Here is a 20,009-nt window from a genome sequence, read left to right on the forward strand (position 1 = left end):
AGAGGACACTCGTTTGAGGACCACCAGGTGCACATTTTAGACAGAGAAGATGGATGGTTTGAAAGAGGTGTCAAGGAAGCCATCTACACCAGGGTTGAGAAGCCATCATTGAACAGGGGAGGGGGTCTACGCCACCACTTATCCCCCACTTACAATGCTGTCCTTTCATCACTTCCCAGGAAACTCAACAAACGTAACCTGTTGGCCTCAGGTGAAGATACCAACGATGGTCGTTCAGTCTTGGCCACAGGTAGTCTCAACGACTGTAACGACTGTCGTCACAGCAACAAGGAACACTAACGAACCAGCGGTATCGATGACCTGGGCCAACGACCCCACTGAGGTTAAATAGCCGAGTTTCCCTGCCAGTCAGTCAGAACTGAAGAAGTCCTTTGGATAAGGGACGAAACGTCTTCCAGTATCTTCAACCAAGTCCAGTTGCCCTTCATTTTAACTGACTGCATTGCACTCTGATAGGCCATGTTAGTGTCTGCTGTTGTAATTTCCAGATAGATGGCAACATATACGCTCAATGCAAAAGCTACCACTATGTGTAATGATGTTTCCTGCAGTCACATATTTTCACCAAGCATTTATAAGTGCAGTTTTATCTCTTGCACAAGACAAATGTACTGTGGTAAATCAGGCAACCTCTTTTTCCACGGGGATGAGAGCACTTTCTGTCGACACCACCTCAGCCACAGCACATCAACGCGATTTATCAGTGTTCAACACAACTCCCGTCAGTGCCTGTTCTCCCACGCACACACAAACAGAAACATGCACACATATACATGCGCGTGTGCATAGCCGGAGACATACACACACATCAAATGCCACCAAAAATAACCTGGCAATCCACCATGCCCCACTTTTGCCATTCTCCTGTCACCCTGACTGGCAGCCGAGAGCAAGTGTAATGAGACGACGCAACAAAGCGTCAATCAACACTCATTACTCCAACAGCTCACTCTGGATGTGCCGCTTAAATCCAAATGTCATGCATGTACATGCTTTGAAATGTTTTTTTTTAATTTGCAGCTAAATGAATGTAATGTAAAGGGACAGCTTCAAAATACACAGAGTTTCTTGTTCCACAGCCTAACTTTCCACACAAATTTGGATATCCTACTAATTCTGGATATAAAAAACTAAACTGAACAGAAGGCCCTTTATTTGTGAAGCCTAACCCTGTTCATGTTTCATAGTTCATAGTTTAGCCAGAGATTGCGAGATAGTAACTGTAACAATGTAATTTATTACTTTATTATGGCGTCACGGCAGTTTCCTTTGGCGCTGCTATGACGACCAGCTAAATTAAAGGGGCACTGTATCTGCAATGGAACAATGGAGGACAAGCCATAAAAGTAGAAGTACCACAGTGTGCTGTACACTGATCGGCCATAACATTATAACCAACTGCTTGTCATAGGCCTCTCTTTTGGCACCAAAAGAACCTGTCGAGGCATGGACTCCACTGTGATGCCCTGTGTGTTCTGACACCGTTCTCTCTGAACCGGCATCAAATTCGTCACCAATCTGAACTACAGTAGCTTGTCTGTTGTACTGGCCAGCCTTCGCTCCCTACGTGAAATGACCCTGTCCTATAACCTCTTTTCCTTCCTTGGACCACTTTTGATAAGTACCTACCGCTGCAGACCGGGAACAAGAGCTGTGGTTTCGGAGATGCTCTGACCAGTTGTCTAGCCAACACAATGTAGCCCATGTCAAAGTTACTCAAATCCTTACTCTTGACCATTTTTCCTGCTTCTAACACATCATCTATGAGGACAAAATGTTCACTTGCTGCCTAATATATCCCACCCACTGACAGGTGCCATGGTAATGAGATAATCACTGCACCCGTCAGTGGTCATAATGTTATGGCTGATCGGCGTATTTGTAGTTGTTTTTTGTTTTCTTGGTTTCACCAGGTATCCCTTTGCCTCTTACACAACAAAGTCCTGCATCCTATACAAAGTGAATGGAGGTAAAATAGTTGTGACGTGAAATACTTTTGGTGGGGTCTGGCACTGATAAAGAGATGAAGCACAAAGCACTGACAGATAACAAACAGAAGATGAGAAAGGAAAGAAATCAAAGGCAGCAGAGGATTTTGTTATCGAATGTATGTGGTGACAGAGGTATGGAGAGAGCAGATGAAGATAAAGAGATTTAGATCTTTGAGAGGGAATGAAATGGAGAGGGACAGCAGGAGTCTTTGTGTTTGTGAGGTAAGGTGTCTCACGGCTCCACAGAGAGAAAAACGAGGCAGTGGATGGACCAGAGCCGTGAGCAGAGGAGGGAGATGCTGGGTGATTGATAAGTGCACTTCTGTAGTATAGCAGATTCTCTTGTGACTGATAAGCCCCGTTTGTTCCACCACATTGATCTCTATTACTGTAAACATGGAGGACAAACACTCCCAAACTGTCCTGTCACATGTCTACACACTGAGCGAAACACACAAAAACACCCGCATGCCTTAATGCAAAGCCACTCCAGATGTTCATACTCAACATACAGAGAGTGGTGCACATTTGGGCTTCCTCTCACTCTGTTTCTCGCTCTTTCTTGAAGATACCTTCCAGCATGAAAAAGTACAAGGAAAGGCTTATATAACCTCAGCAGTGTGTCCTCCCTTGCCCGGGATCCGTGGAGAGTAAAAGGGAAAGCAGTGGAAGTGGCAAAGCATCAGCAGACAGTCAGAGCGGAGGTAGTGAGATAGAGCAGCAGGCAAGATCTTAAAAGGAAGGTGTGGCTGTTCTAATGTTTTGACTAACAGTCGCAAATTCCCTTTAAATCCAGTCTGCTGGGTGTTCTGTGCCTGCGGTGAGCTGAGGAGGAGGAGGGGAGAAAAAACGAGGACACCAAGGAAGAGGAAAGGAAAGGACGCCAGGCACCTACTATTCAAAGCTGGGACAAGAAAAGAGTTAGGACAGGTTTTTGGGAAAGCTCAGAGGAATAAAGCACAATGTTGTCTTTTTTATTTACTAGAGCAGTTACATATTTTCAAATGCTTCACTCACAACAGTGAAAGGACCACATTTAAGGACAGTAGAGGATTCATTAAATATTACCTGGGTGTTGAGCTACTTTGGTAGTTGTCAGGTGAATTAATTAGTTTATATCTTGAGTGTGTTTTACGTACTATTTGGCACAAGCTATGACGGTACAAAAATGTCAGTTATGTGAAGCCATTACACCTCTTCTTTTGCTTTACAGTTTGCAGAACAACTGCTTCTGTCACATGCTCTGTTTAAATCGGAGTGACAGCCACAATGAACATCTGGGCTATTATTTGTTTTTTCTGAGAGTGAATGCCAGAGCTATTCAGAGACACGGTATCCACATGCTCAGAAAAAAATCATTACTAGTGCTAAAACAATTAAAAGAAGGAAAAGTTTGACGTTTTGCATACTTAAAGTTAGATAAAACGATTGATACCACTCTCATGTCTGTACAGTAAATAAGAAGCTACAGACAGCAGCCATTTACGTTAGCTTAGCATAAAGAATGAAAAAACAAGCTACTCTAGCCCTGTCTGAAGACAACAAAATCAACCTACCAGCATCTACAAAGGTCAGTAATTAACATGTGATGTCTAATTTGTTTCATACCTACAAAAACTGAATGTTATAAATGATAAGCTATGGTTTTATGCTGGACGTTTTCTTCGCTGGGAGTAGTAACTTTCTAAAAGTCTTGTCATCACCATGAAGTTACCAGGCCACCTGAAGAGATTGTATTACCTTTCGACATTGTATTACCTTTCCAGTCTTTATTCCAAGCTAACCCAACCGGCTACTATCTGTGGCTTCATATTTACCGTACAGGCATGAGAGTGTTATCAATCTTCTTATCCAGCTCAAACTAAATGAGCTTATGTCGAACTATTTGCTTTAAACCCTTCATTTCATAGCACCATTCACTTCAGAGGCATTTCCTTCTAGTTTATACCAGATGAAATCCAGCCTTATATAGTGCAGTAAAGCACTGTGTCTCCCCCCTTTCCCATTCTTACATTTACAATGGCCTCTTTGGTCTGGGCCATGTCGGAAATGACGCCATCTGTGATGATGAGGAGCACAAAGTACTGAGAGCCGTCCTGCACTGCAGCCGCATACCTGCGTACACATACACGCACAAATACAGACAAAAATTAGAGGGTGTCGTATGTTCTCGCCAATACAAGAACAAATGTGACTTATTGATGGATTTATCGAAATGTTATAAATCCATGACAATACATGCCTTATCATGCAGTCTCACCGCAGGCAAATTCAATAACAATTTTCTTTGTTATTGCTGCACTCATTAAAATGCCTCACAAATACACCCTGATTAATCAGTCCAAACAATCAAGTTTAAAACAAAGCTGGCTTACACTGTTTGATTAGCAGAGGAACGCCTTTGTTAAAAATCTCTTCCTACTTGAGTTCAACTGTTCAAATGCTAAATACAAAAACAGCCGTGGCTCCCTGCAGCAGTTTAGTGTGACTCCATTTTATCAGAATGACATTTTTAATTACAACAGAGCACTGGCGTGATCAAATGGAGAATTGTTTGGATGTGGCTGAACAAATGAGACGGAGAGGGAAGCAGTGGCAGTGAGAGGTGGAGGCTGGTGTCAGGGGGGGCACAAGAATCCACTCAGATCATATCAGAGTTTGCATACTTTTTTAATGTGTTGTTAACTGCGAGTGATATGTCAGTATATGTAAATAGCTACAGGCCCGTTTGTCATCTGTTCCATCAGCTAAATCCGCCACTCTTTTGATAGCTGTCAGCCGAGCATATTCATACACATTACATTCTGTTTGTTGTGTCTGGCAGGAGGGATATTGCCAGTGTACTGGGTCAGAAAAGCAGTGGCACAGCAAATTAAACCCAACAGCCAGCAGTCAAAAATGTTGTTGTGAGTGTTATTTTGATAACCAGAATCTTGTAGAAGATCATTATCTTGATAATCTGTGTGCTAACCTGGTGGCACAAAACAGAATTCTTGTTGACAATAGACAGATAAGTCAGTAGGTCTTTTAGAAAAGCATTGAACATTGTGTACTGCTCTCTGCATAGAAACACGTTTAGAATATATTTGTGTGAATATCGATGCAGGTTTCACAGTTTTTATAATTGTGTTTTTAGTATTTGAATGGAAATATGGATAATGTAAAAAATTATGATGAATCACAAGCAGAATAAATTAAGAAGAACATCCATGGGGATGAAACAAAAAAGTCCAAACTATCACGATATAAACTATGAGACTTCCTGTTTCTTTAGGATGTGGTTGAGAGTAAAGATGGAAAATGCCTCTGTATAGCATCTTACATTTATTCTAAGAGCAGCCTTAAGTCCTTCTTGTAAAAGAAAAAAGTATAAGCTCCACAGCAGCTCCACTGTTCTCTCACCTGGCAACATGATTCACCACAGGAGCGAAGTTAGTTGGCCCGTACAGCTGCACTGTCTTCAGACTCTGGTGGTATGCCTCTAAGATGCCCTCAATACCATTGCAGTACGGATTTTCCATGTTTCCGTTCTGAAAAGGAGAGAGCATGAAAATCAATTTCACAGGCTTGTGAATGCATTTATCAAACAAAGAAACACTGAGATCTTTATCAAAGCACACTGGTTTCATTAGATGCCATTTACTTGTTATCCAGTCATCTTGTCATGCACAAAATCCATGAATTTGAATTAAAAACATGGAAATAAAAATAATTTAAAACCTTTGATAAAATCAAATTAACTAATTAATCATAGGTGAAATAAGGAGAGGTTAACTTCACCAGTGGAAACTCATGTGACACCCGTCCATCAGGGGGCAGTTTGGCTCCAAAGCCCAGAGCAGGGAACATCTTGTCGCTGTCGTAGTCCTGAATGATCTCCCCAACAGCTTTCAGGGCCATGGCGTAGGCGTTCAGCTGGTAGGGATTCATGTAGTGCAGTGAAGTGGACTGGGAGGGATTACCTGTCGAACAATCAATCAATCTCAAGCTCAGTGGGGGTAATGAGGGACAAAGATGTCACTTCTAGAATGCAAGATAGTTTTTGAGCACCTCTTATGTCATGACGTGACATTAAAAAAAAATATTTTGTTGGCTGCAGCCATGCATCACAATTAACATGATTCCTGTCAGGTAGAGCATTCATGTCCATTGTTCAGAGGTGATGAATTGTAACGTTTAATTCAGAAGTTTGTGACACAATCAAGGGCAATACATTAACAGCGGAGAGAATTCAATACTTCCAAATGCAAAATTAATTGAGCATTTAGAAATCTCGTCAATAAATGTGACCTTCCCAGATATTCCCTCCGTAATGACACATCATGAAGTCGTTCAGTATTAACAGCACGGCTTGGATATTCTGGACATGCTTCTGATTGATTGAAGTTGTTATCTTTTCACCCAGTGAGCTTGCTCACCATTTGATTAGCTTCACCTGCTATCTGATAGCAGAAATCCTGCTGGTTGCCTGGTCAGGTTGTATACTCACAATATGTATTACCAATGATATTATCTGGAGTCCAGAGTGTAACAACAAATTGTATGTCACCTTGAGCACCACGGTTGGAAATCTCAACAGTTTGGGGAAATTGACTGTTCGCTAAGCCTACCTACTTGCAATCGCCTTACGTTTTAGCAAATATCTGTCTGTTTTATAATGTAACGTGGAGGAAAATTTGAGACTTACTACAGCAGTCTGACAAACATCCACAGCTATGTACATAGTGAAGCTAATTAGATCAGTTCTCCCACACAGGGCTGGGAGCAGCTTGTCATGTTGCTGTTATAATAGTCATTGTGACTGGTCAGAAGGTGTATTTGTGTTGAGGTTGTCTAAGTGTGGCCATTCATGTTATTAGAAAATATCTCCATCCAAACATGGTTAGTTTCACTATAACACACTTTTCCAATGATATGGGCTTATTATTGTGGAACAAGCTGATTATTCCTAATTATATTATTAATAAAATATTACATATTGCATATTTGGGTGAAAAGTTGTATTTTAACTATACACTTATAAACCACCTTCCAGACCTGTTAATGATCTATGTAGAAGACATGACACATGCATTTCACGTGCATTTCCAGATACATTCCAAATACTAAAAAGTGAATATGCTAGTCATGAACTAACCTGTAATGTATTTGTATTTTAGCAAATTACATTTTCCTTGGCCTTGGAAGTAATACTAGTTGTTTGTTACACGCTAACATTTATGTTGTGTTTACGTTAGAGCAGATAAACACACAGTTTAATTTATTTATGTGTTTTTGATAGCGTTAAGGCAAAAAGAAAAATACCACATCCTTCACACTGTTTCTGTACCTAGTATTTCTCTTACTGAAGCCCCATGTACACCTTTTCAAAAACTGGAAAAATCCAAAGCCTGGCAGACCTGCCATTCCTAGTTAAGGTTGCTAAGCTATTATTGTACAATACCTGCTCAGGGGATGAATTTAGCAACAAATAATTGGGAAAAGGAAAATTCACATTTTCCTCTAATAACTTCCTTGCGGTTAAGTCTTTTACAGCGTTGTGTTCAGGCATAATTAGTAGTGGTTGGTTAAATGCATGCTTTGTACTGTGTGTGTTTAAAAGTGTATGTGGACATTAAAGTTCATTATCAATAGATTATTATCAGTGTGGTCCTTTTACACACAAGTCTTTAAATCAAGCTGAGGGTTTTACTTAAGCGGGAAGCTCTGGGTCTGAAAAGAAGCCAATGGTGAAGTGCCTTAAATCTGCATTCTTTCCAACAGGGGGCAACTTCAATGGTGGCATAAATAAGTCTGATTGCATTAGACTGAAAAGCAAAATAACCCTACTGTTCACTTGATTTACTCAGTAAACACTTTCCTAACGAGTTTATAGTCTCAATCGCTAGTTTCAATTCTTCTTTAATACAGCATGATGTAAATTTAGTAAATTATGGTCTCATTTAGAGGAAAATAGATGTTAAAGCAGGGGATGCTTTAGGGCGGGACTATCTTGTGATTGACAAGTCGCTACCATGGTGACCTGTCAATCAGGCTTAAGGCGACTTCTATCCACTGCAACTGTCTAAAGTTAACCAGCGCCACTGAAAAAGCTTGTTAGGAGTCGGCTGTTCATTTCTTCCGCTAAGTACATTTTGTTTTAAGCCTTTTTTTTATTAGCCAAAATTAGCATCCGAGTTAATATCACAGTTAACGTGAATTATGTATGCACCTTTCTAACCAAGTTAGCTAGCGCCAGCCTCTCCTCCAAATATTGTCTAGTTCTAAAAAAGCAAGATGGCAACGGTAGTCCACAAACCATGTCATGGTGGCTATGTCCACTTCTTTTATCCAGTCTATGGTTTAACCCCATTTGCTTTATTTCGTTTTTTGCTGAAATGATTGATTTAACCTTTATTTAGAGTGTTTTCACAGAGCATTTAAGAGGAAGAGCTATCCAGGAAAGGCTATCACTTACAGGTGAAAATATGTGTACAGTATGTGTGCCTGCACCGTCTGCTTGTGTGTGTGCTTATATGATTGATTCTGAAATCGGGGATACCACGTTCAAAGAGCACTACTATCTATTCTTGCCCCCCCCCCGACACAAACACTTTGCCATTAGTATCACTCACCATTAGATGCTGTGAAATCGATGGCCACTGTGAAATTGATCTGCGTCCTAGAAGGGGGATAGAGAAGAGGACATGGAAGAAAACCCCCCGACAGAGACCAACCAGCAATGACAACATGACAGGCCTCATTAAATTTCAGTACTCTTACATCTAGTCACACACGCATATTTTCTGATACAAGAAAAGATGATACCTAAAATGGAGGCACATCGTACATAAATTATGGCAATTATTTCTTATGATGATATAGTTACAAACAGATCAATATTTAATTATTATTTCTTGTCTTTTTCATCTGCGTTAAGACACAAAGTGCGGCCTCTTAGTTGTCAAATAAGATTTAAGTGATTGCAATCCGCTGTTTGTCTGATTTTCACCTCCGTGAGACGGAGTAGCAGGAGGTACTGAGGAGCCTTTGAGACACTGAGCTGGGTAACAAGCAATTAGACTGATGGAGCACTTAAGAACAAATCATAATCCAATTTTCCCTGCTGGTGAAACACTCCCCTATTCTTGTTAATTTACGACAAAGAGACAAGGCCTTTGGGGGCCCGAACGACAGCCTCTCATTATCTATGAGAGCCACCGGAGAGGGAGGCAAAAGAATGATAATAAAATGGACGCGTTAAAGATTTACATTAACCTTTCCGTTTGGGATGGGGATGAAGAATATGCCACAGTCTGACTCTCCTAACCTTAGCATTAATTAAACCTGATTTTATTCATTCATGAGGACCCTTGAATGCATCACTATCTCTGCATGGGAAGGCAGGCTTGCAAACTTTACATCTGCACCAGGAAATGGGGTGCTTTTCACTGTGAATCTCTTTTTTTTCTTCAGTTGAAATTTTAGGGTTCATGTACACTCTGCGTATGTGTGTGAGTTTGAGTGTGCATGAGCCTTTGAGCTAAATGTCAGTATTTAAAAAAAAAAAGAAGAAGCTCAGACTCTTGTCATTCTGTTAAACCCCTCACCCGCTGAACCCGTAGAATGAGCCTTCTTGACACTTTGTCTTGTTATGTAGTAGTTTAACTCTCGATTCTCCCATCTGCTTCTTTCCTTATTTCCTGCTGCTGTCTAACACAACTACAGTGCAGCAACAGTTACACTATGTTTTTCTCTGTGGCCAAAAGTGAGTAAAATATCAACTTTTGCTGTAGTTTTACTATCATTTTTTAAACCATCACACACTCACCTTTTCTGTTATAGATTTCCCTTTTAAAATGCTATTTTATCTACTTCATCCTAATTTTAAATTCTAGGGAAGTAAAAGCTAATGTTTTTCAAATTATTAACCTGATACAAGTGCACTGAACCAGTCAGCACAGAGAGATGGCCCCTATCATTATATTACAAGCATATTATGTCTTCTTGTCCCTTATCCTGAGCTGTGTGAGAGTGCAAAAATCAAATTCTGTGACATTTAATATCACCTCAGTCAACACTGAGGTGAAATACAATTGAGTTATTTTAATAGCCAACTTTTTATTTTATGATCACAGTAGTTGTCAAATAAGACATGAAAGCTCCCAGAGTTCACTTTGCATCATGATCAAAGCTGTAACACCAAGTATTACAGAAAAGTGCTTTAACAGCTAGAGCAGAAAATATTTTTTACATACGGTGTTTCTCCTGTTTGCTGTGAAGAGCTTGGGCAGTTCCTAACTTTCATCCATTTTCTAAAGAGCAAAAGGCTCCACGTTTACAAGAACCAACTCTCGCGTCATTCACTAAGTGCCAGAGGGTAGGGGCCAGACTGATGAGGGTGATATTTTTTAAGTGAGGCCACTAAACCTAAGGTTATTGTATCGCAGATCAGCCAAAGCCAGGAGCTGTCAGTGAAATCTGTCACACTTGTCAGCTCTGCCACAGCCCATAAAACCCATGACCACATGACATGTGATGGGACAATGGAGTTAAAAGTGCAGTCCCTCTTGCCTGAAAAGCACACTTCACCTGAAACATACTTGATATTCACATGTCATCCAGCTCTAAATGCCACTGCACTGTGAAGATAGTTTGGCCTTAGCTAGCTCATTTAAAATATGCTTGAAACTTACTACAAACAGCACCTGTGAACTTCAGTTTAACAAAGTTCTGGTGCAACCACATGAAAGATAAATGGATAAAGATGCATTTTAATAAAAAGTTTAATGAAGGCTCCAGAGATATATTATAATTCTCAATTTACTAGCAAGACGACTTTCTATAATAATTTAATATTCATCAGGATTTATGAAACAGTGCAGCTTAATTATTATTTTAGTACGCTAGTTTTGGCCATAATCGCTATCGGTAATTAATCAGAATTATGCTTTAAAGCTGCTATAAGCAATATTTTCATCTTAACAATTGCTCAAATGACTACGTGACTACGGTTAAAGGAGTCAATTTTAATGAAAGATCCACAGAAAGTTATCAATGAACTCTGTGTTTTAGTGTGTTTAAGCTCATTGTTTAGGTTTTACGGCCCACAACTTGTTTGGTTCAGTCTCACGCGCCATTCCAGATACAGCAAGCAGTTCTGATAAAACCACTGTATGCTATCTGCCTAGCTCCGAATGGCATACAGATAAAGTTAGTGGCCAGCTGATTAACAAATAGTGGAGTATTTAACAGCTAAAGAGCCAGATATCTCTCTCAGGAGTTGGTGGAAAGTAAAACATAGCTGAAAGGAGAGTGATAATTTAACTTACATTTGCCATGCCAATGCTGCTCAGATGTGTGAATAGTAGGGGTGTGACGAGACACTTAACCCACAAGATCGAGACGAGACGAGATTTTAATACTATTTTGAAGAAATCTTTAAAGCTGAATTATATGAAAATTTTTAGCATTAAACACTTTATTTCCTGCATTCTGATGAATTTTTCTGCACCAGTTTATGGCAATTTTTAATTTTATTTATGTAAAGAGAAACACAAAATTCAGGTGGCCGGTGACGATTCAAAATCTATAACCTAACTATAATATAAGTCAGATCTGTTTCTCCTGTAGATCATCTTATTTAATATCATCCCTGCTATTCACAGGCTCCGCCCTCTACTGGACTCTATGGGTACTACCTCCTCCAATCACATGCACGCACTTGCCCACTGAAAGTTTATCGTGCACGTAGCCGACCAATAGGATGCCGCTACGTATAAATAGCAGTGTCCCTACTGCCTCAGCATCCTTTTTTCTTCAGCAAACGGCGAACTGCTCACTGAATTCACCACCTCCATGGATGGAGTCGCTACTTCTAGAAAATTATCTTTGCACCCCGGCGAGGTGACCCATGTCCTGCCCGGACGAGTCCAGGCCCCCACCCCCCGCCAGCCAACCTGCGGCTGGGGAAGGGAGCGACTGGCCAAGTGACCGTTATGGAGGGAGAGAGGCCTGCTGACGCTGCCACAATCCCCCGTCTGGTGTTCAAGACGCCATTGTTGTACATGAGCTGCTTGTGTACACTATTATAAGACTTTTGAGAATGTGGAAAACGTCTTTTGAGTAAAACATGCTTATTACATTCCTCAAAGAGCTAAGTTAACTTCTCTCATTAAAGAGCTAACATTAACTCCTGGGGTGAGGCTAAGGGTTCGCCCTGCGGCCTTGTGTTCATGAAGCCACTGTTCTAACATGTGCTGCTTGTGTGTACACTGTGGTGATGCTTGTGAATGTTAAACTGTTTATTAGAAACACATTACATTCTTAAAAGTGCTAATTCCCCACCACCAACCCCATCCCACTGAGCTAGCCATGTTGAACGTGCCGCTGCGCTCACCGACACTAAGCTAACGGTTTGCCCCGTGGCCCACGCTGCTCTCACGGTCAGAACCAAGTGAGAGGGTGGGTGAGGCCCGGGCGTCCACTTCTTAAAACTGGAAACTGGAAACTGGGCAATGCAGCAGTGTACTGTAACTCTGCATTCCCAGCACGCCCACAAGGACTCGCACGTGCGCGTTGCTAGCTCACCAGCGGTTACATAAACAGACACGCCGCCCTGCCGACATCTCTTTCACCGAGCGGTCACAGCGCAGCTAGGCTAGTCCACTATAGCTGGAGAGAGACAGCCAAAGTCAGGTTTCTCTCGGTATAGCTGGACGAAAGAGATCGCTTTCTGCTTCGGTTGGTTTCATTTCCTCCACGAGCAGCTCATAGCACCTGTTGCAGCAGGCGAGGCTGTCTGCCCTGCCGTTGCTTCACATGGAAGCTGTGAACTTGAGGCTGACGTCAACACCGTGTCATCCACAGTAACACCGGCTGTGGTGCATTCAAGGCCCGGACGGCCTTTTTCAACCTTTCCAAAATGGCTCATGGTGCGTTCAAGGACACACAATGGGTTGCCTAAATTGCCTGGCAGCCGCATGAAGGGCTGCTGCCATGACGGTGACACAGTGCAGCAATGCGAGCTAACTCTGCATTCCCCGTGCACTCATGACAGTGTCCACGGGAACACTGCTAGCTCACTGACTGTGTGCGTGTGTTCCTAAAACACACAACCACATTGTCAACATATGCTCAACTGAACCAGCGCAGCGTTCAGCTGACTAGCTGCGACGACACGAGTCAAGCTAATGCCAATCTAGGTCAGATATAGCCGGAGAGACGCAACCAGACAACACGTCTCTTCCAGCGGTGTGGCCCTTGGCACTTTATCACAGTGAACAGCGGCTCATACTCCCAGCAGCAGCTCGCTGCAGTGGAGAGGAGGATGCCCTGCCCTGTCCTGACTCTGCTTCGCTCAGCAGCTGTGTTGATATTGAATGCTCCACTGACGACGCGCTCACGGTGACACTGTTGCACGTTGAGCCGTCATTGGAGCAGCGAGCTGTGGTGCGTTCAAAGACAACAGGGAGCAACCGGCCCTGGTGCGTTCAGGGACACTATAGCCTGTTCGACGTTGCCCCCCCCCCTTGGGCTAAACTTCCATTTATGGACCAATTACCACCAGTTGTCCTGGACATGATGGAAGCCAGTCTAACCTCTGGAAGTGGACTTCCTGGCCGCCGAGATCCAGCAACTTCTGCTGAAGCAGGTTGTCTTAGGGCATCTCTGCGCATGACATACACAGAGGTCTTGCGGCTTCTGAGCCATTCTGGATCTCCGCCACCTGAACCAGCATAATGGACAAGAGGGCGTTTTCACATGCTGATGATCAAGAAAATGCTGGAGCCAGTGCAGCACGGCAACTGGTTCACTGCCATCGACCTGAAAGACACCTATTTCATGTCAAGGTAACAGGAAATTTCTAGGCTTCTCCTCTCAGGGGGTAGCCTACAAATACAATAGGCTCCCCGTCAACTACTCGCTAGCCCCCCCTACACACTCAGCAAATACATCGCACTGCAATCGTTGCGTGAGAAGGGCATGAGGGTTTCTTTCTACTCACGACCTCATGATCATGGAAAGATTGAAGCCTTGAGTGATCTCCACACAGCCCAGTTGATTTTGCACCTTAACAGCCTGGGGTTGCGATCAATTGGGAAGAGAGTTCCCCCCAGCCGCTGCAGCTAGCGGAGTATCTGGGGATTTTGCTCAATGACAACACTCCAAGAGCGTATCTGTGCACGTCGCTTGGTGGTCCACAGGCTGCAGAAGGGGACAGCTGCGGCAGCGCTGTCAGTGATGCTGCTGTTGGGCAGCATCACTGATAGCGGCTATGGGCAGTAGTCCATAAGGTGGTCCCTCTGGGCTTGCTGCACATGCGATGGCTACAATGTTGCCTGCATCTGGACCTCAAGAGGCAAAGGTGATGCATGGTGACCCCCCCCCGAGCAGGTGGAGACTGCACAACAATGTGGTTCTGCAGATCTGAGCTCAGAACACTCGGAAGTGTGGAAGTGTCTACGACCCTTTTTCAGCGGGGTGTGTGTCGAAGAGATCTGCACTATGGCATCTTGGCCCTTACTGTGCCCGTTTGTACGTTTCTATCTCTTGGGTATGTCGGGCTCCTTCTCGGGATCCAGCTCACAAGTGCGACCTAGGATTTGAAAAGTGAGGATCTGGTGACTACTGGGTGTAGAGGGGGAACATACACTGGCAGTGCCTGATGTTTCAGTGAGAAGTCAGGGCAGTGCAGGTGTTAATGGTCAGTCCAAGCTCCTAGCGACCTTCTCAGGGGTGTCCCACCATTCTGTCACTAGGTGATGTGGTGGTTGGGGCTTTGGCCGGCCTGTGGCCGACCGGGTTGGTGTGGTGGACTTTGGCTTTTCTTTCTTAGAGGGCGGAGCCTGTGTGAGATAGAAATAAGGTTACGATATGGTAACCCTAGTTCTATAAGCACAGGCGGAGCCCTCTACCGATGAGCCCTTTCGCTCTGATGCCGTCTGCTGAAGAGGCGGTCGGATGCTGAGGCAGTGTGGACACTGCTATTTATACGTCATGCACTTATCGGTAGCGACTTCCTATTGGCACGATAAAATTTCAGTGGGCAAGTGCATGCACGTGATTGGAGGAGGTAGTACCCATAGAGTCTAGTAGAGGGCTGTGCCTGTGCTTATAGAACTAGGGTTACCATATCGTAACCTTCGATTCATGATTAGGGCTTAAACGATTCGAGTCGTTTAATCCATAACTATATAGCACACTGTTGCGCACGGACATTTATTACTGTCGCACTTCGTGCTTAGAGAGAGAAAATAGTGAGGGACAAAGAAGAAAGTGTCCAAAGTATGGGATTATTTCAAACTGTAATTTTATTGTCTGTCCGACGTCAAGCATCCATCCATCCATCCATCCATCCATCCATCGTCAACCGCTTATCCTGCTTGCAGGGTCGTGGGGGACTGGGCCGTCAAGCAAAAGTACTTAAACGATGCACTGATGAATTGATAAAATCTGTAGAAGCTTCGAGTACTAAAATCATCGTTAGCTGCAGCCCTATTCATGATTTAGTCTTCCCTCCTCTTTGTATCTTTATTTGGGGAAGTAACCTCTTTAAATGTGACTGTGGCACCTTTTCACCATAATGATAAATTATTTTATTTAAATTTAGTTATAAACTCCTGGACTTTAATAGCTCCTGTGTTTCAGCAGATTTTCTGCCCATGGTCAATACTTTCTGCACATTCACAATCTCTCCCACATAGGCTATCTGTGTTCTCTTACATCCAGAGAAAAGGCAGAATATTACCAGACTAACGTCATCATTTAATGAGAAGTCTAGCTAGAAGTCTAGCAGTGCATTATGTTATTTATTCGTTGGTAGTAATGTTATCCCCTTCAGACCGTTTGACCGACGCAGTTTGGCACTACATGTTGAAACCGAAAGTAAATGAAACATTTTTGATCAGGCAGAAATCTCACCACAAATCCACACACGTTAACTTCCAGTGCAGCTCACAGTCCTAAACAGAGCAGGCTGCGCTTCAGTTTTTAGATGTTTATGTTGCAAATCTCTACCAGCTACATTACCACTCGTCACAGCTGTCTGGACCATTGACTGTATATAAAAAGGTCTGGACTCACAGCGCGAGTGGGTTCAGCTGATTACTATCACAGTCACGCCCTAGTGAATTGGCAATAGTTTGCTAACATGCTAGCCATAATAACTTTATAAGGCGATAATATGTCGATGTTGTGTTGACACTGCCCCCAAGTGGCCAAAAAATAAATAAATCAATAAATGCAGTAGAACAAGGAAACTGTATTTATGTTCTCATCCTACAGGTAGTGTGAACAAAAAACCTAACCAATAAAACCATCACAGTTGTTTTAAGTAGTTCTGCCCCTCCTATCAAATTAAAAATGATTTCTCTCCTTAACTGGGGTGGTGATGGTGTAGTGGATAATATGCATGTCTCTGGTGTGAGACACCTGGGTTTAATCCCCCACTGTGACATTGTGTCCCTGAGCAAGACACTTAAACCCTAGTTGCTCCAGAGGCGTGCGACCTCTGACATATATAGCAGCTGTAAGTCGCTTTGGATAAAAGCGTCAGCTAAATGAATGAATAAATGTAAACTGATATTCCATTGGTTTACACTTGAGAATGAAATCTTGTTATGTTTAACCGCATAAAGTTTCTTAACGTAAGTGAGTAAACTTTATTTGTAGAGCGCTTTTCACAGACGTAGGTCACAAAGTGCTTCACAAATAATTAACATACAAGAAATAGTCAACGCATGCAGACGGTCATTCCCACTCACCCTCCTTTGATGTAATCTAAGAATGTGAACTCAGACTCCACTGAGAACGAAAGCAGGGTCACCTGGAATTAAAGACGAGGAGAAAAATTTTAAACATGGATTTAATTATTAATTTCTCCTAAATACAAAAAGGACTCCACATCTTGGTGTGGTTCAGCACACAACACTTTGGTAAAATATGTGAGACTGATGACTGATTAATTTACATTGCCGGACGCATGGTTCGAATTACAGGGGGGATTCGGGGGGTTGGACCCCCCGAAAGAGGCAAAAACAACAGTTCAGGGGGGTCTTTCTTACCTGTCATTGTAAATATTACAAAATATTTCCCATACTCATGCCTTTTGGATGAGATGCCTTTTTATGCATTACTTGCACATGCCCACACTGCTGGGAAAGTTGTGTGAAAATTGGTGTCTTAATTGGCCATTGGTATCGCCCACTCTGACGACTCAGATCTTATGTCCTTGAAGTTTTGCAGTGCCTTCATCTTTCATTTGGTCTGCCAACCAAAGTATACATCTTGCATAGTCACTTACAGTACCAAATATTGTAGTATATAATGCAAAATGTGTATGTTTGTGTGTGTGAAGGTAAAAAAATAGGTAAGCATAGGTGAGTTATTTTGTTTTGGCTAAATGTCAGAACTACAGTTGAATCAACAAAGCCTATTATTTTGCAAATGTTTTAATTACTTAGTGTGTGATATGCAAATTAATGAGGAAATCTACTTCTGTTTTTTTCCACAACTTAGAAAGCACAGATTGGCATCTTCTTCCAATCAGCACTCGCATGATAATTAGAGGGAATAATTTAACAGATGAAAAGTAGGTGTGGAACTGAAAAGAGGCACAGTGCCACTCCTGGTTTGCTGCTAGAGCATTACTCACTGTTCCAGAGTTGACATATTTCTTTTTCTTCATTTTCTTCTTGGTATTAATCACCTAAGAAATAAACAACAAGAGATACAGGTGATTTTAACCTCCAAAACTGCTTAGAATTGATATTGTGGCTTTGAAGCAATTATAATACATATGCATTTTATATTCAAGATAGGTACTATTCACATACATATTTGTATATGAAATAGACATTACTATATGTACATATGCTGTATACAGGTGTGTACACCAGTGCCAGTCATTCAACATTTGAATTTTTGTTTTAGTTTTGCTAGTGGTTTCAAAATATGATAATAATTAAAAAACCTAATAATTAACAACAATTGTAAGAATTATGTTACATATCCATCTTAAAAAACTGTTTTCAAAACCAGACTAGGCTCTTCAGTTGAAAATGTTTAAAGGAAACTCTGGCACAACCAGTCAACCTGTAATGCATCCAACCAAAATACTGCATTAGAATCATGTGTATAATCATAAAACTCCTTATAATTTCTTGTTTGCTGGATTTGGCTAGTAACTATGAGTTTTACACACATTAAGAAAATTTAGAATTCCTATTACTTATCTCACCCTCTTTTACATACCGTTTCACACCCTGTTATTTTAATATATTATTCCTTCCTAATTGAAATATAGGCAAGTCGAGTATGTGGCCAACATGAGGCCATTTCATAGAGGTATGCAATTTGTAGGCAGGATGAACAATGAGCTGGTCCATGTGTGTGCCATATTAAGGAAGGAAAGGGTGTGTGTGCATGAAGTAACACATTGGGCATTAGGGGAAAGCGTAGCTCATGTAAGATCACTTATAAACACTTAATATAGAAACACTTCATCTTGCGTTTACACGTCACTCACACTATTAAAGAAAAAAAGTCTGGAAATTCAAACACAAGTCTGAGGCTATGGAGAATCGATGGGTGAGATAGGCCTAAGCTACAAGACTTTACAAGAATTCCAAGAATTTACTTTAGTGGTATTACATTGGCTCCAGAACAAGAGAGAAATGTCAATCCGGAGATGTCTCAGCTCATTACCTCATTTCTCTATGGCTGCTAGGCATGAAAGTGACAGCCCCTAATTTAACATAGAGGGATGGCAATTTGTCTGACACACTGAACAATCTGCTGATGCAAAAACTAAAGGGCCTTTCAGTCTCGCTGGGAGGTTGAGAGGAATCAAGAGTAGCGTATAATGAAGCTGACATCCAAAAGACAGGTATTTGTCCTTTTGCTGAAGGCCACCACACCACAGAGACATGAGGGTATTGGCATGTCCTCCTTTTATGTAAGATTTTGACTTTCAGATTGGTGAGATTGAAACTTTCTTTAGGGTTGATCTTCAATGGTAGCCTCAAACTCAAAATCTTACAACTGAAGCTGTAAAAACTTTAGTTCTTAAAACGAACAAAGTTATTATTGTAGGGGATTTTAATATTCATGTGGACGTTGAGAATGATAGCCTTAGTACCGCATTTATCTCTCTTTTAGATTCCATAGGCTTTTCATTCAAGTGTTCATGATAACTTTTGAGTTTGTATTGCTGAACTACACGCCATTGGGCAAAAACATCTATACAAGATGTCTGTCTGATAGTGCTGTAGCTAAATTTAACGATGTGATTCCATCAGCTCTAAATTCATTATCAGATCACAAAGTAACGGAGGACTCCTATGCTAAGTCCCTCAAAAGTCGATCATCTTGTTAATAGTGCTGCAGGCTTGCTGGGAATGACACTCGACTCTGTAGCCCCTCTGAAAAAGAAAATACTAAAACAAAGACGGTTAGCTCCATGGTATAATACCGAAACTTGCAAATTAAAGCAAATATCAGGGAAACATGAGAGGAATTGGCGTTCCACCAAACTGGAAAATTCTTGTTTAATTTGGCAAGATAGTCTTAAAACTTATAGGAAGGCCCTCCGTAATGCCAGAGCAGCGTACTACTCGTCATTAATAGAGGAAAGTAGGAACAAGCCCAGGTTTCTTTTCAGCACTGTAGCCAGGCTGACAGAGAGTCACAGCTCTATTGAGCCAAGTATTCCCATAGCTCTCAGTAGTTACAACTTCATGAGCTTCTTTAATGATAAAATTCTAACTGTTAGAGACAAAATTCACCAAGACCCTCAATCTTTACCAACTAATTTCAATAATTTCTTCATCTAAACCATCAACCTGCCTCTTAGACCCCATCCCAACTAGGCTGCTTAAAGAAGTTTTACCCTTAGTCGGCACTTCTATACTAGATATGATCAATCTATCTTTATCAACAGGCTATGTACCACAGTACTTTAAAGTAGCTGTAATTAAACCTCTTCTGAAAAAGCCCAACCTTGATCCAGATGTTTTA

At 41.8% G+C, this 20,009-nt stretch overlaps 1 protein-coding gene across 1 annotated transcript in view; it reads right to left on the bottom strand.

The window, feature by feature from the left end:
• Nucleotides 1-20,009, bottom strand: part of cpne5b (copine Vb) — a 157,355-nt gene that overhangs the window by 4,995 nt on the left and 132,351 nt on the right. Inside the window, exons 12-17 of the mRNA XM_046029370.1 lie at nt 17,647-17,700; nt 16,757-16,818; nt 8,627-8,673; nt 5,793-5,974; nt 5,415-5,542; nt 4,025-4,127 (exon numbers count right to left, since the gene is read on the bottom strand). Of these exons, the coding sequence (XP_045885326.1) occupies nt 4,025-4,127; nt 5,415-5,542; nt 5,793-5,974; nt 8,627-8,673; nt 16,757-16,818; nt 17,647-17,700 (576 nt within the window). The remainder of the gene's footprint in view (nt 1-4,024; nt 4,128-5,414; nt 5,543-5,792; nt 5,975-8,626; nt 8,674-16,756; nt 16,819-17,646; nt 17,701-20,009) is intronic.

This window comes from Micropterus dolomieu, linkage group LG18, assembly GCF_021292245.1.
Source record: "Micropterus dolomieu isolate WLL.071019.BEF.003 ecotype Adirondacks linkage group LG18, ASM2129224v1, whole genome shotgun sequence".
NCBI classification, from domain to species: Eukaryota; Metazoa; Chordata; class Actinopteri; order Centrarchiformes; family Centrarchidae; genus Micropterus; species Micropterus dolomieu.